Below are 15,071 nucleotides of genomic sequence, written 5' to 3'. Positions count from 1 at the left end.
CTCTAAGCAATTTCTCATCAGGTAACGTTTTAAACTAGGTAACAGTAAAAAATTTTAAACTGAAGTAACATGAAGAAAAAGATGTTTTTAAATTAGTTTCCTGTAAATGCAAGGCATTTCTTTTCATTATTATTGTTTTTTAATCCTTACCCAAGGTTATGTGTGGTTGTTTCATTGATTTTAGAGAGCAGGGTGGGGGGAAGGAGAAAGAGAGAGAGGAGAGAGAAAAAACCATTGATATGACAGAGAAACATTGATTGGTTGGTTGCCTCCCCTACACACCTCGACTGCGGATTGACGCTCCAACTGACTGAGCTGCCCGGCCAGGTTGAGGCATTTCTTTATAGTTCTTTTTCTAGGGCAGTCCACAAAGGACTTTTCTATTCTTGTATTTCTTTAATTGCCAATTCCTTAAAAACTAGTTTTGTTGTTTTTCTAAATCTGTAGTAGGCTGCACAGGAATTGGAAGGGGAATAGTAACAAGAGGATGATACTAGTCAGGCTTTGGTCAGTGTGGGACATCAGTAAATCAGGCATCCACTGTTCAGAAAACTATAAAAAGCTATGGCATAATAATTTCCAAACTTTTTTCTTCATAAATGAAAAGAAGATAATACAATTGTGCAGGGATTTAAATATTTTTTGCCAGTTTTTGATGCATAGTAGGTACTTAAAACTTAGTATTTATTATTATTACTATTATTATTATTTAATTTTTTGAGATTAATAGCATTGAAATGTTTATCAGTCATTATATACAGTCCCCCCCTTATCTATAGGGGCTATAATCCAAGACCCCCAGTGGATGCCTGAAAACGTAGCTAGTACCAAACCCTGAAAATATTGTTTTTTCCCATGTGTATATACCTAGGATTAAGTCTAATTTATAAATTAAGCACAGTAAGAGATTAATAACTAATAAAATAGAACAATTAAAACAATATACTCTAGTGAAAGTTATTTGAATGTGATTTCTCTTTCCTAGCAAACTGGCATGAATTTCTTTCTCCCTCACAATTTCATGGATAGAAGATTCATTCTTACTATAGATCTTAGCAGCTTCAGCATATGATTTTTTTTTTGTCCTTGTTAAGTCAATAACTTTTACTTTAGCATGTCCACATTGCCAGCATCACTGCTCTTGTGCTTTGGCACCATTATTAAGTAAAATGCTGATTACTTGAACACAAGCACTGCAATACCACAATAATCAATATATGATAATCAACATGACTTTTACTAATGGGCTGGGGGCACACTCAGCAGGGGAGGCTGACAAAGGGATGGATGATTCATGTCCCGGGTGGGATGCAGAGGGATGGCAGCATTCATCACACTGCTTAGAATGGTACTCAATTTAAAACTTAGGCATTGTTTATTTCTGGCATTTTCTACTTAATATTTTAGGACCACAGTTGACCAGAGGAACTGAGACCTTGGAAAGTAAAACTGCACATAATGGGGAACTACTGTATTGTCTAAAAGTTAAAGTACTTTGTATTTAGATTACTAATGCAATTATTTTTATTTCTGCAGTGGAAAGTTCGAAGAACTTTAGCCTTCTCCATCCATGAGCTTGCAGTGATTCTTGGAGATCAGCTGACAGCTGCTGACCTGGTTCCTATTTTTAATGGCTTTTTAAAAGACCTCGATGAGGTCAGGATAGGTGTCCTTAAACACTTGCATGATTTTCTGAAGCTGCTTCATATTGATAAAAGAAGAGAATATCTTTATCAACTTCAGGAGTTTTTGGTGACAGATAATAGTAGAAATTGGCGCTTTCGAGCTGAATTGGCTGAGTAAGTTCTAACAGTTTATTAGAATATGTTTGATTTTTTTTTTCAGCCCTAGCTGGCGTAGCTCAGTGGATTGACCGCGGGTTGCGAACCAAAGTGTCCCAGGTTCGATTCCCATGCCGGGTACATGCCGGTTGCAGGCCATGGCCCCCAGCAACTGCACATTGATGTTTCTCTCTCTCTCTCTCTCTCTCTATCTCTCTATCTCTCTATCTCTATCTCCCTCCCTTCCTTCTCTAAAAATAAATAAATAAAATCTAAAAAAAGCCTTATTAAAAACTGCTAGCAGTTTAGTATCAGGGATATTATAAAAAAAATATGTTTGGAGGGGCATATATTTACCTCATCTTTACCATACCCTATATTTGCTCATTACATTTTGTAGATCCAAGTTTCTTTCTGGTATCCTATTCCTTTAACATTTCTTTGCAGTGAATTCTCTTAACTTTTTTTTTAACTCTATTTCTCTTTTTAAAAATTTGTGGTAAAATACACATAACCAAAGTTACAACTGATGATGTTTTGTAAATCCACAATATTATACGACCATTTAGCCCTGTATCATTCTAGAACATCTCATCATCTCAAAAGAAATCCTTTACCCCTCTCTGCCCCCAGCTCCTGGAAGTCATTAATCTACTCTCAGTCTCTGGATTTGCCTATTCTGAGCATTTTATTTATTTTTTTTAAAAATAATATTTTATTGATTATGCTATTACAGTTGTCCTGAGCTTCCCCTCTTTGCCCCCTTAAACCCAGCGCCCCCTACCCCCTCAGGCAGTACCCTCACCATTGTTCATGTCCATGAGTCATGTATAAGTTCTTTGGCAACTCCATTTCCTATACTGTACTTTACATCCCCATGGTTATTCTGTATTTCTTAATCCCCTCACCTCTTCACCCATTCTCCCCCTCGCCCCTCAAATCTGGCAGCCATCTGGTAACTTCTTTTCTCTTGCCACCTTTAGGAATCTATCTTTATCTTTAACCTCTGGCATTTTGATTATGATGTGTCTTGGAGTGGGCCTCTTTGCATCTATCATAATTGGGACTTGCTGCACTTCCTAGACTTGCATGTCTGTTTCCTTTGCCAAAATAGGGAAGTTTTCTTTTATTATTTTTTCAGATAGATTTCCAATTTCTTGCTCTTTCTCTTCTTCTGCCATCCCTATGATTATTGAACTTCTGGAAGTTGTCCCAAATGCTGTTTATACTATCTACTTTTTTTGGGATTCTTTTTTCTTGTTGTTGTTCTGAGAGGTGGTTTTTGCTTCCTTATGTTCCAAATCATTGATTTGATTCATGGCTTCATCCACTCTCCAGTTGTTTCATTGTAAATTGTTATTTATTTCAGTTAGTATATCTTTCATTTCTGATTGGGTCTTTTATGCTGCTGAGGTCCTCACTAAGTTCCTTGAACATCCTTATAAACAGTATTTTGAACTTTGCATCTAATAGATTGCTTATCTCTATTTCGTTTAGCTCTTTTTTCTGAAGTTTTTATCTGTTCTTTCGTTTGGGCCGTGTTTCTTTGTCTCCCATTTTGGCAGCCTCCCTGTGTTTGCTTCTGTGTACTAGGTAGAGCTGCTTTGACTCCATGTCTTGATAGTGTGGCCTAATGTAGTAGGTGTCTTATAGGGTCCAGTGACACAGCCTCTCTTATCACCCAAGCTGGGTACCTGAAGTGCACCATCCATGTGGGCTGAGTACATCCTCCTCTTGTAGTTGAGCCTTAGTTGCTGTTGGCAGATCAGTGGGAGGGATTTACCCAGGCCAGTCAGCTGCAAGGACTGGCTGTGACCACTGACTACCAACCTCTGCTCTCCAATGAGGATCAGCTGTGCAGGGACAGGGTGGTGGTGCTCTAACATGGTCTGTAGCTGTCCACTGGGTTCACTGGCCCTGGGTTTCCTGGGTGGTACATGATCCCCCCCCCCCCCCACACACACCTGTGTTTTACCTGGGGCACCCTGCCTGAGCTGTAAAGCAATCTGAGATGGCTGCTACTTGTGCGGGGCTTGGAGATTCCAGAGGAGGCCAAGTTGTGAATCTAAGCTGGTTGACACTAGGGCTCATTGAAGCCAGCTGTTGTTTGTTTGATAGGATTTAGGAGCCAAGACCAGCCATTCTTATGGAAAAGCAGCTTGGGTGGGCTCTAAATTTGGATGGGACAGAGCCTCTGGGGATCTCCCAGGTGGGTCAAACAGTGTTAGCCAGGTTGATGGAGTTTCAGATACAGTTTACTGGCTCTGTGTGGGGAGGGTTTAACAATGGGACAATGGCCACTGCTTGCCTTTATCCGAGACACTTCGTTCTCTCCCTGTGTACCACTGGTGCCTTTCAAGCTGCTAGCAGGTGCTAGAGCTCAAAGGGAGTGAGTATGAGTAAGTGAGGCTGTGTGCGGGTTCCCGAGAGCAACTGCTTGGAGCTCCAGAAGTTTCTTCCACTGACTCAATCCCCACTGGTTCTTGCAGCCAGAAGTTGTGGGGACTTATCTTCCTGGCACTGGGGGTCCTGGTGTGGGTCTGGGACTCCTTGCTCCTGAGATACCTGTCCCAAATTTTTATCCACATTAGTGTAGGATCAGCACATTCGGTGTCTGCTCCCCTCCTACCAGCCTGGATGGATGTTGTTTCTTTAATTCCGTAATTGTCAGATTTCTATTCAGCTTGATTACTGACATTCCTGAATGATGGTGGTTTTGTATTTTAGTTGTGATTTTGATGTGGTTGTGCGAAGAGATGAGCATATGTGCCTACATTGCCATCTTGATAAGTATAGTATCATAAGCATTTTATATAAAGGGAATTATAATGTGACTTTGTGTCTGGCTTCATTTAGCATAATGTTTTTAAGATTTATTCATGTTATATTTAGCATGTTTCAACATTTTATTGCTTTCTATGATTGAAGAATACTTTATTGCATTAATATACCAGTTTTTAAAATCCATTGTTCCATTGATGGGTATTTGGGTTGTTTCTGTCTTTTAACTGTTATGAGTATGGTGCCCTGAACATTCATGTACAAGTTTTTATTTGCACACCTGTTTTCAGTTTGAGGTAGATTTGCTGTGTCATTGGTAATTCTTTGTTTAATTTGTTGAGGAACTGCCGAAGTATTTTCCACAGTGGCCATATAGAATTGCAGGCCAACAGTTTTTGTTTCAGTGCATTAAAGATGTCCCTGCACTGAGTTCTAGCATGCCTTATTTCTGACTAGAAATGGACACACCTCTTCTCCATTAGTGTGGAGGGTTGAGGCCATCTAGCCTGGACTGAGCTGGATTTGGGATCATTGTTGTTGTGGTTACCTTTAGTGCCCCGTAAGCTGTGAGCTTGTGTCTGTGGGCTGCGTCTGCCTCTTGCTGAAGGTAAGGGTGAAAGCTGGAGTGCTGCTGGGCCTTTTCATGTGTTAATAGTCCACCCTCAGCTTTCAGCTGCTCCTGCCTTCTGGGGAACACATGGCTCTTTTCTCTTGCCTCTCCCCTCCCTGTAGACTGTTTACAATGAGATAGACCTGTTCTGGGATATGAGGGAATTGCTTTTATTTTGGTTCAGCCTCAGATTTTCGAGGCCCTGTGTGCCTGGGCTTTCTCAGAATTCTTGCTCCTGCTCAGCAGGAGAAGAATTCTGCTTTGTATCAATGTAGGGTCTTAGCTTGAGAAGCTTTGCTGCTCTTCTCCTTGGAAGAGTTTTTTCTTCTCTTCTACCTGCAGCTACAGTTTGTCTCCACTAGTAGCTTAAGGCTTCGCTTTATATGAGAGAAGAGCCCAGGGGGTTGCATGGGGTTTCACACCTGTCCCCAGTATCCGTCAGTCACTTTCTGCCTATTAAGAGACCTCTCCAGTTTCCTTTCCTGACCCCTGACTTTCTCATGGACACCCAGGAGAGGTCAGTGAGAAAGTTTGCAGTGTCAGTAAATAGAGTCATTAAGTGTGCATTTCTTTTTGAGGATTTCTGCTTATGTATGTATGCAGGTGCCTTTGTCATTGCTACATTATCTATTTTGATGGTTATAATAGCAGTCACCCCTTATCCTTGAAGGACATATTCTAAGACCCATAGTGGATACCTGAACCTTTAACTGAGCAAACTGGGGCTCAGCCACTTGGTGCCTCCAATCTACATGACCCAACAATTAGTGTTGAAGGAAACAGTTTTTTATTAACAGGGTTTCAACCTTGGGGGTACTGAGAGCACTCCTGCTCAGAGGCCTTCTCTCCCATAAGACTTAGAACTCTCCTTGCTCCCCAAAAAACTACAAGCTAAAACTATGCCCAGAAGTTCCCCATGTCCTTATCAACCAGTCACAGAAACAGATCTTCATCTCCTCTGGAATGTGCTCTTGCGAGTTTCAGAGTTGCCATCCTCTCAGATCAGCTCTCTCCATCAGGATCTGGGGTAGACTGCTCCCCATCTCCATGTAGGAGTTCAGGAAACCATGTGCTGTGTTACACTGTCCCAGCATGGGACCCCACCTCCAGGAGTGGGCTCCCATCCTCTGTGGGGTCTCAGTCCCCAGTGGGCCCCACAGCTCTTGATCCCACAAGTGCTTCTCTCCCTGCAGGGAGCAGGGCCAGAAGCCCAGGACATCCAAATGCTGAAAGCCCAGGAGGAGAGAGAGCTTACACCAAGCTCTAAAGCCCCTTACCAAAAGTCCCCATACCAAGAGAGTGCCTTCTCTGTATGTCAGAGGCAGGAGTCTACAACTCCGCATCCCTGGTCACAGTCCAGCTCCAGGCATCTCTCATGTGTCTGTGCTTGGCCTGGCGGGTTCTCGCAGCTCCGTCAGCTCTGCCACTGTCTTCTCCAGGCAGACCTCATGGCTGACTCCGGTGCAGTCTTCCTCCTCCTCCTCCTCCTCACATCTTTCCCTTCTCTGACCTTCATCCCGCCCTAATTCAAATGCGCAGTGGAACTTCCTATGTGACCTCACATCCTGCTTTTCCTATGGAGTGTTACTGTCCACCATTTTTGTCAGCTCCCCAGTGTCTGACCCTCTTTTGGCTGCCATCTTTAGTCATGGCAAGAGTTCCCAGTGACACACAGGCATCCAGGGTGGGTATGTTCGTCGCCTGCCATATCATGAATCACTACACATTCTCACAGGCACATATGCAGTGCGCCCTGGGCAGTAGTCTTATTCCCTTTAGGAAGGCACATGGCTATTAATTTTGCCTTGACAGTCCAATGTGCCTTAAAACACTATACCTTCCACTGTTCTCTTCCCCCAGTCCTTCCTGTAGGATTATCAGGGACCCATGCTCTTCACCCCATTACAAAACCACAGATAGGTCCAAACCCTATATGTGCACTGTGTTTCCTCCTATATATCCATATCTATGATAAAGTTTGTTATAAATTAGGCAATTTCCCAGTTAGATTTGTCCTTATTATAGATCTTAATGTTAGTAGTCGGGGTTTGTTTTTTTTTTTAAATTAAGTCAAGAACTTTCACCTTTTCATTTAAAGGAAGCACTTAATGCTTCTCTTTGGCATATCCAGATTGCCAGTATTACTATTCTTGTGCTTTGGGACCATTATTAAGTACATTTAGGTTTACTTGGACACAGCAAGCTCTGTTGGTTGATCTGCTAGTCAGCTACCAAGTGACTGACAGATAGGTAGCATGTGCAGTGTGGAGATGCTAGACAAAGGGATATTTCAGTCCCAGGCAGGAAGGAATGGGATGGCTCAAGATTTTATCACACTACTGTGAACAGTGTATAATTTAAAACTTATGAATTGCTTGTTTCTGGAATTTTCCATTTAATATTTTTGGACCATGATTATGGCTGGTATCCAAGACCATGACCACAGTTCACTTCCTGCTGTTTATAGATGTAAATAATCTCAAACATAAAATCTGAAAGGCAATAGTCTCATTCACATTCAAGTGATTTCTTCATGAGCATTGTTGCATCTTCTCAAATGAGCCTGGTGGATGCTTAGTCTTCAGTTCTCATCAGCAATAATAGAAACAGTTGTTAGAGGACCACTCACTTATCTTACCCCTAGTAAATGTATCATTCCCTTAGAAGCCGCTTAGAGCCTCAATAAGTACACATTAGGTTACCTTAAACTGCTAGAACTTTCTTATTTAGATAACTGATTGTAGACGAAGGTTTCTCAGCACAGTCTAAGCTATGGGGGAAAATGTGTTTCATGTTAGGAAATGCTTTGCTCTGTCTCTGTCCCTGTGGACACACATACAGAGACCGAAGGTAATGCCATGCATGAGACACCAGGTGAATGAATCACCAATCTTTGCATATGTTCATCTTACAAATAGTAACCAGTATTACAGATTATTCAGATGATCATCCTATTTTCATGTTTTTTAAAATTTTAACTATTGTTCTAATTTATTTTTGTAGACAGCTGATTCTACTTCTAGAATTATATAGTCCCAGAGATGTGTATGACTATTTACGCCCCATTGCTCTGAATCTATGTGCAGATAAAGTTTCTTCTGTTCGTTGGATTTCTTACAAGTTGGTATGTGTTAAAACATTTACAATTTTAGATCACAGTATTTAATAAGATCAGAAAATGGAGATATTTGTCACTTCTCCATATTCACTCTCCTAGGTCAGTGAGATGGTAAAGAAGCTGCACATGGCAACACCGCCAACATTCGGAGTAGACCTCATCCATGAGCTTGTGGAAAACTTTGGTAGATGTCCCAAGTGGTCTGGTCGTCAGGCCTTTGTCTTTGTCTGCCAGGTAAGCAAAGACATAGCCATTTGTGGCACATTTTTGTATGTATACCTAGGTTTACTCCTTACCTCTCTCAACACTCTCTTTCTTATTCTTAAAGGACAGAACTTTGCCACCTGATTGTTTATAGGATTCCATTTCTCAGTTGGGTATCTCCCTGGTTCACCAAGTCCGCTGTGTAGCCCACTGAGCTCCTTATAAAGCTGGTGCATCCACAGCAGTCCCCTAGAGCAGTGGTCCCCAACCTTTTTGACACTAGGGACTAGTTTTGTGGAAGACGATTTTTCCATGGACCAGGTTAGGACAGAAGGTTTGGGGATGATTCTAGTCATTACATTCAAGCTTATCTCCTGCTGTGCAGCCTGGTTCCTAACAGGCCAGGACATTGGGGATCCCTGCTCTAGAGGGCACTTGGGGTCTGGACCATAGTGAAGGTGTGAAAATGAATGTGATCAGGAACACGTGAGGTCTTGGTGGAGCAGTTTAAAAACTGTATCTTAGTGGGGACTTAATTATGACTTAATTATGGCATTTTTGCTTTGAGTTCCCAAGTGCCTGGAATATTGGTTTGAAAAGCAGTAACTAAAATCTGTAGCAATTATGTTGTTACTAAAAAACTTTGTTAGCTAGTATTATGGCTTACTTAAACTGAATTGGAAAATCTAAAGTAGTTACTTTTCCCCAGACTGTCATTGAAGATGATTGCCTTCCCATGGACCAGTTTGCTGTGCACCTGATGCCGCATTTGCTAACCTTAGCAAATGATAGGGTTCCAAATGTTCGAGTGCTGCTTGCAAAGACCTTAAGACAGACTCTACTAGAAAAAGGTAGGTACGCGACTCATTCAGGAAAATTGTCTGTGGCAGGAAGAAGATTCGGAGACTATTGAATAGATGAGAATCTAAGCAGTATGATATGTAAATAGAAAGAATATGATAGAGGAATATATTGTAAGTTGTTCACAGTGGTTCTTTCTGTGAGAGGACACAGAAGATTGAAGGGTGAAGAAAGGGACTTTTAATTATTGCCCTTCTGTTCTTGGTGAATCTTTTTATGATTTAAATCTTACTAGTTTAAAAATTGGGCATTCACTTATGACTATGAAAAATTGCTGCTTCTGGAGCACTCCTGCACCCCTTGGCCAGGAGGTATGTTTGTGTTTCCTTCTCTTCATTCATCAGACAGAAAACAAATGCTCCATGTGATTTGCTTTGATGCAGATTATAAGCTCCTCAAAAGTCAGGTGGTTTTATTTATTGTAATCCCCTCAAATGCTTAGTATCATTTGAATGTATGAACTCATGAATGAATCACAGAAAGACGTCTTTAATGGACCTCAAAGGATTTGAGTGAATGATTTTTGTTTTTCCTCTAGAACTCTTTTTTTAAAAACAGCAATTACAATAAAATGGCTAGAGAAGACTCTGGTTCCATGTATGTTTGGTATTTGGAAGTGTTCTTCCTTTTACTGAGCCAATTAATAGCTAGTGCAGGTTTTAATGTATTTATTAGTTTCCATGCCATTGAACATTATGAGATATAGTCAGTCAGGATACATCTTTCTTATATTTGGGAATCTTTTTGACATAACAAATCAATTTGAGTTACTGTTTATAATTCAGCATAGCTGTGTTTTCACTTGTAGAAAAATCATTTTAGCATACTTACAACTTTGTGTTCTTGTTAACAAAACTGAGATGTTAGACTGTTTGTAATCTCACTTTTCTCTTCCAGACTATTTCCTAACCTCTGCCAGCTGTCATCAGGAAGCTGTAGAACAAACCATCATGGCTCTTCAGATGGATCGTGACAGTGATGTCAAGTACTTTGCAAGCATCCACCCTGCCAGTACCAAAATCTCTGAAGATGCCATGAGCACAGCTTCCTCAACCTACTAGAAAGTGTAAACCTCGGTGTCTTTCCTGCTTCCTAAGAAGCCGAGGTTCGACACGTGTTGCACACGTGTGTGAGCTAGGACGCTTTGGGGAGGAAGAGAGACCTTCCTCTCTTGCAGGCTTAATTGCAGATGCAAGTTGCCTACATCGACACCAGGGATTTTAACAGTCAAGAAAAGTACAGTAAACACTATTATCTTATCTTGACTTTAAGGGAAAATAATTTCTCAGAGGATTATAATTGTCACCAAGGCCTTAAATCTTCTGTCTTCCTGACTGAGTGAAACTTGAATTGGCAGAGCATTTTCCTTATGGAAGGGGTGAGATTCCCAGAGACCTGGGTTGCTTTCTCCTGGTTTTATTTAATGACTGATAGATGGAATTATAGCCAGAAGGTGGCTGTGAGCCAGGATATGAAAGAGACATTCAGTATTAGCCCTCGCTGTTCCCATGCAGGCAAGGACCTGTGCGGTTCTGTGTTTAGCCGCCCATCCAGCCCTAAGTGTGAATAGTTTTGATATGTATTAACAGAAAAGGAGATTTTAAAAATTTCTCCTAAGGGCTTGATGCTAACACTAAAGTAGAATATGATTTTAACTCATAAATGCAGCATATTGCTGTACACCTTTACAGAACATTTGCTGAGTTATCTATATGTCCTGAATTTTTTGTTTTCATGCTGGTCATGACCTGAATGAAATTAGCACATATACTGTACGTCAGGTGTTTTTAACTTGATCATGATCAGCTCTGAGGTGCAACTTTTTCTTCACATACTGTACATATCTGTGACCACTCTTAGGAGTGTTGCAGTCTTTAATCATGCTGTTTAAACTGTTGTGGCACAAGTTCTCTTGTCCAATAAAATTTATTAAGATCTGTATAGAGAGATATATACACTTTTGATTGTTTTATAGCTATCTGCGAATAAATGCAATTTGTGACCTGTATTACTGACTTAGTATAAAATGGGAAAACTAGATTAAAATTTTCTCTTTTGACTAGTTTAGTAATTTCTTTGAAATCTGCACATGCCCCCTGGGCAGGGTTCTGCTCTTGGCAGGTGGCAGTTCTGGGTGCTGTGCTCCCCAAGGCTGATCCAGGTGTGGCTTGTCCTCTGTCAGGTGTGTTACAAGCTGTGGCAGCGGAATTCTGAGGATAGCGAGGGCTGTTGGATCCTGTCTAACGTGAGGCTTTTGTTACACAAGTTCTTCCAAGGGAAAAGATGGGCTTCCAGAGGCAGTTACAAAAGTAAACCAATCTAGAAAACTGATGATTCAGCAGTTATTTGAAATCTCCCAGGAGGCAGAAACAATTTGTACTCAAACTATTAACTTCACAATAGAAAAATTAATAGAATGGCAATAATTATGTCCCCGTTGGGATTTTAATACTGGCAGATAATCTTAGATCTTCTGAGATATCTTTGGATTTTTTAATAACCAAGGTAAGGAAGGAAACTGCATTTTTCTCAGCCCATGTACTTGGTCATTGCCAGGTATCCTTCCTCCCCTCCCTCCGTACCCTCCCACACACAGGCTCCTTCCTCACCATCCTGCCTGACTCCTAGCTCATGGGATGCTAAATGTTGTCTCCACCCTTGTCTAAGAAACATGTTGCAAGCTTTTGTGAGCTTTCAAAGTGTCCCCCACTGAATTTACCTGGCCAGCCGACTTCCTATTGGACTGCTCAGTGGAGTGGCCCAACTGTCACCTCCTTTGCCAACTCAGGGATATTTCTCTGGTGCCAGACCATGGTGGTTTTTCAAGCCTTCAAACTCTGAATTGGACAAGCACTCCAAGTTCCTGACAGCACCACCAGGTTAGAGCCCTAAGCTGCCCAAGCTGCCAGCATATCGTCAGGAGACACTGTTCTGGGCAATTCTCAGTCTGCTGGGCAGGCACTGGGTACACTGCTAATTACTGATTCTTCTTAGACCTCTTAAGTCCAAGTCCCAGTTTCTATGGGGACGAGCATTTCTCATCCCCCATTCCTCAGCGCACTGCGAGCTGAGTATGCCGAAGAAAACATCCAGAATCTCATGTCCCTTCCAGTGTCAGTTTTGCAGGGGAACATGGAATGCCTGAAACACCAGGCGTGTGTGCTTAGTGTATTGGGAGGCATTGGAGCGATGCTGCAAGGAGGGGTGGCAAGGTTTTAAACTGACCATCTGTAGGAAAGAGTGCTGTGTCCCAGGTTCCAGGCCACATGACCATTTCCATGCATGGTAACATTTCTGTAAATCCTAGAGAAGCAGTGAGTAAAGGGGGAAAAGGACCCAACAACTCAACCAGGCAAATGGTCTCTTTAAAATGAATAATCCTGACAAACCAGAGGAAAAGTTGGGTCTAGAAATAAATGAGTAAGCAAGACTGGTTTTGTATTTTTTAATTTCTGCCATAAGCCTTTATAAACTCGCACTAGGTGTAGAAACGTCTACTAGAGCCATTCGTAAGCGCTGGCCACCTGGGAGAGGTGTCAGCGGGAGGAATGGGGCTGGCTGGGTTTTCTGCACCCAAAAGCACCTTGCACCAGAGCCCATGTGTGGATGGACACACTGGGACCTCCACGTGGAGGGTGGCCTGGCCTGGCCCTTCATGGTTTTTAAGCAACCTGGATAGGTCAGGGCCTACACAGTTCATGTGTCTCTTTCTCACTAGAAAACCAGATTGCATTTTAGGTAATGGTGGGAAAGGAGGCCCAACTCTCAAATCCCTCCATCAGAACCTCCAAACTGAGGTAATTTTGTGACCCCTTAAATAGGAATGTTTCTACCCAATAGACATTTTGACCTTGAGAACATTTTGACTTAAAAATTCTAGCAGTGATGTTTTTGAACAAGTTTCTGTGAACTCCATTAAGTCACTTTCTGAATCCATCTTCTATAGAGACTAGTTTTATACTTTTACGGAAATTATTTTCCTTAAGAATTCTTTTTCTAGAAAACTTGACAAATGTTCCATTCGATGGTCAGATTTTAGTCTATGTGACATTTTATACTGCTGTTGTAGGTTTACTTCTACCAAGCTCTATTTATCTTTTACACCAAATGTTGCTGATTTAAATTTGGCAAGATCTGTTATTTAGGGTTTTTAGTAGGTAATTTTAGCATATGAATCTTTCACACTGATAAGGCTTTTTTTAAAAAAAAAGATTTTATTCATTTTTAGAAAGGGGATGGGAGGGAGAGAAACGTCAATCAAATGGTTCTCATATGTGCCCCAACTGAGGACCAAATCTATAACACAGGCACATGCCCTGACCAGGAATTGAACTGGTGACCTTTTGCTTTGTGGGATGACACCCAACCAACTGAGCCACACCAGTCATGGCCCATTATTTTGTATCTTCAACAGCACAATAATCAGAGATTGTTAAGCATTTAATATTTGCATTTTTCCACTAAGTTGCAAACAAATGCTTTAAGATGGATTGTCAACTACCCACACAGTGGCCACTGTGATAATCGGTCATGACCCAGCTGTGATGGCAGCACCAGCTGCTGAACCCAAATCCTAGGAATATACAGCAACAGATTTCCTGCAGATGCCAGAAGCAACGAGGGCTGGCCAGGTACAACAGGGTCATAGAATTAGTGTAGCTGCCTGCTCCAGCTGCCCAGACTATTTACTCCATTTGGCTCACCATCTTTAGAACTACAGGTTGTGACCAAATCACAGGCAGCCCACAAATATCAGCATCAGAACATGTATGTGCATGCATGTGCTTAGCGAGTAATCCACACATTTTTACATTTGGGGCAATGAGCCAAATCTGGTTAATTCTAGATCCTTCCTGGCTTCTTTTGTGTCTCTCAAGCAATAACAACTGATGTGTACAGTACTACGAATCATTTAACCTTTTGTAATAGGCATTATTAGCCCACTTGATAGCTGAGAAACTATGTCAGCATTACCAGACCTAAAAAATTGAGAAAAGCCAGAAAAAGGTTTTGTTGAGCTTAACTGCTATGGGCAAAAGGGCTCATAAATCAAATCCTCCGGATCCTCAAATGTGGATTGCATGGGACATTCTTGCACTTAGGTGCTAGTCACTGTTGGTCTGAAATTCAAATAGAACAAGGTGTGTCTATACACATAATGACCCCACAGTAATAAGATTAGCCTAAGTCAACAGACTGAACCCAAGGGGCTGTACACCACTTCTCCTTGGGTCTCTTCACCCCTGGAGGAGCTGCCCTCAGGTTGTGCCTGTTTGGGCCGCCATATCCACTGAGGCCAATTTAATGTTTCATTCCAGAAAACCTACCATTCCCTCTATACTACTGGGTCCCTGCTTATGAAGGCTGACAGCAGAGGTCATTGGCACAATCTGAGTAACAGTAAATTGTGTATTTTTTTAATCCCCCTGTGAAACAAACTAAAAAATTATTGGTGCAACCTTTTCAGAAAGCTACACACACCCTCCCAAAGAGATGGCTCTTGCTTTCTCTAATTGTAGCTGGACTTATCATCAGTTCTTGCCCTTTATTGGAGCTGTGGCACTCTAGTTCAGAGGAGATCACACTTGTTTATCTTCCCCATGCCCATCTATTTTGAGCCCATTGGAACTTCTGACTCCAGGGTACCCGCAGACACTGCTTCATTCCCTCTTGGTCTCGGGTGTGTGGTGACAATGTAGGCAATAACAACCACCTA

At 41.7% G+C, this 15,071-nt stretch overlaps 1 protein-coding gene across 3 annotated transcripts in view; it reads left to right on the top strand.

The window, feature by feature from the left end:
- Window positions 1-11,414, top strand: part of PPP4R1 (protein phosphatase 4 regulatory subunit 1) — a 77,185-nt gene extending 65,771 nt beyond the window's left edge. For 2 of the 3 annotated variants that reach the window (XM_028523658.2, XM_028523659.2), the window contains exons 15-19: window positions 1,537-1,799; window positions 8,176-8,296; window positions 8,390-8,524; window positions 9,204-9,345; window positions 10,253-11,414. In XM_028523658.2, coding sequence (XP_028379459.1) covers window positions 1,537-1,799; window positions 8,176-8,296; window positions 8,390-8,524; window positions 9,204-9,345; window positions 10,253-10,416 — 825 coding nt within the window. In that variant the 3' untranslated portion in view covers window positions 10,417-11,414. The remainder of the gene's footprint in view (window positions 1-1,536; window positions 1,800-8,175; window positions 8,297-8,389; window positions 8,525-9,203; window positions 9,346-10,252) is intronic. The other variant, XM_036009323.1, reaches the window with a different exon arrangement.
- Window positions 11,415-15,071: the final 3,657 nt, after the last annotated feature.

The sequence above is a fragment of the Phyllostomus discolor genome, chromosome 9 (genome assembly GCF_004126475.2).
Source record: "Phyllostomus discolor isolate MPI-MPIP mPhyDis1 chromosome 9, mPhyDis1.pri.v3, whole genome shotgun sequence".
NCBI lineage: Eukaryota > Metazoa > Chordata > Mammalia > Chiroptera > Phyllostomidae > Phyllostomus > Phyllostomus discolor.
The sequence above is the reverse complement of the archived record's forward strand: the minus strand, read 5'-3'. Positions and strand labels throughout refer to the sequence as shown.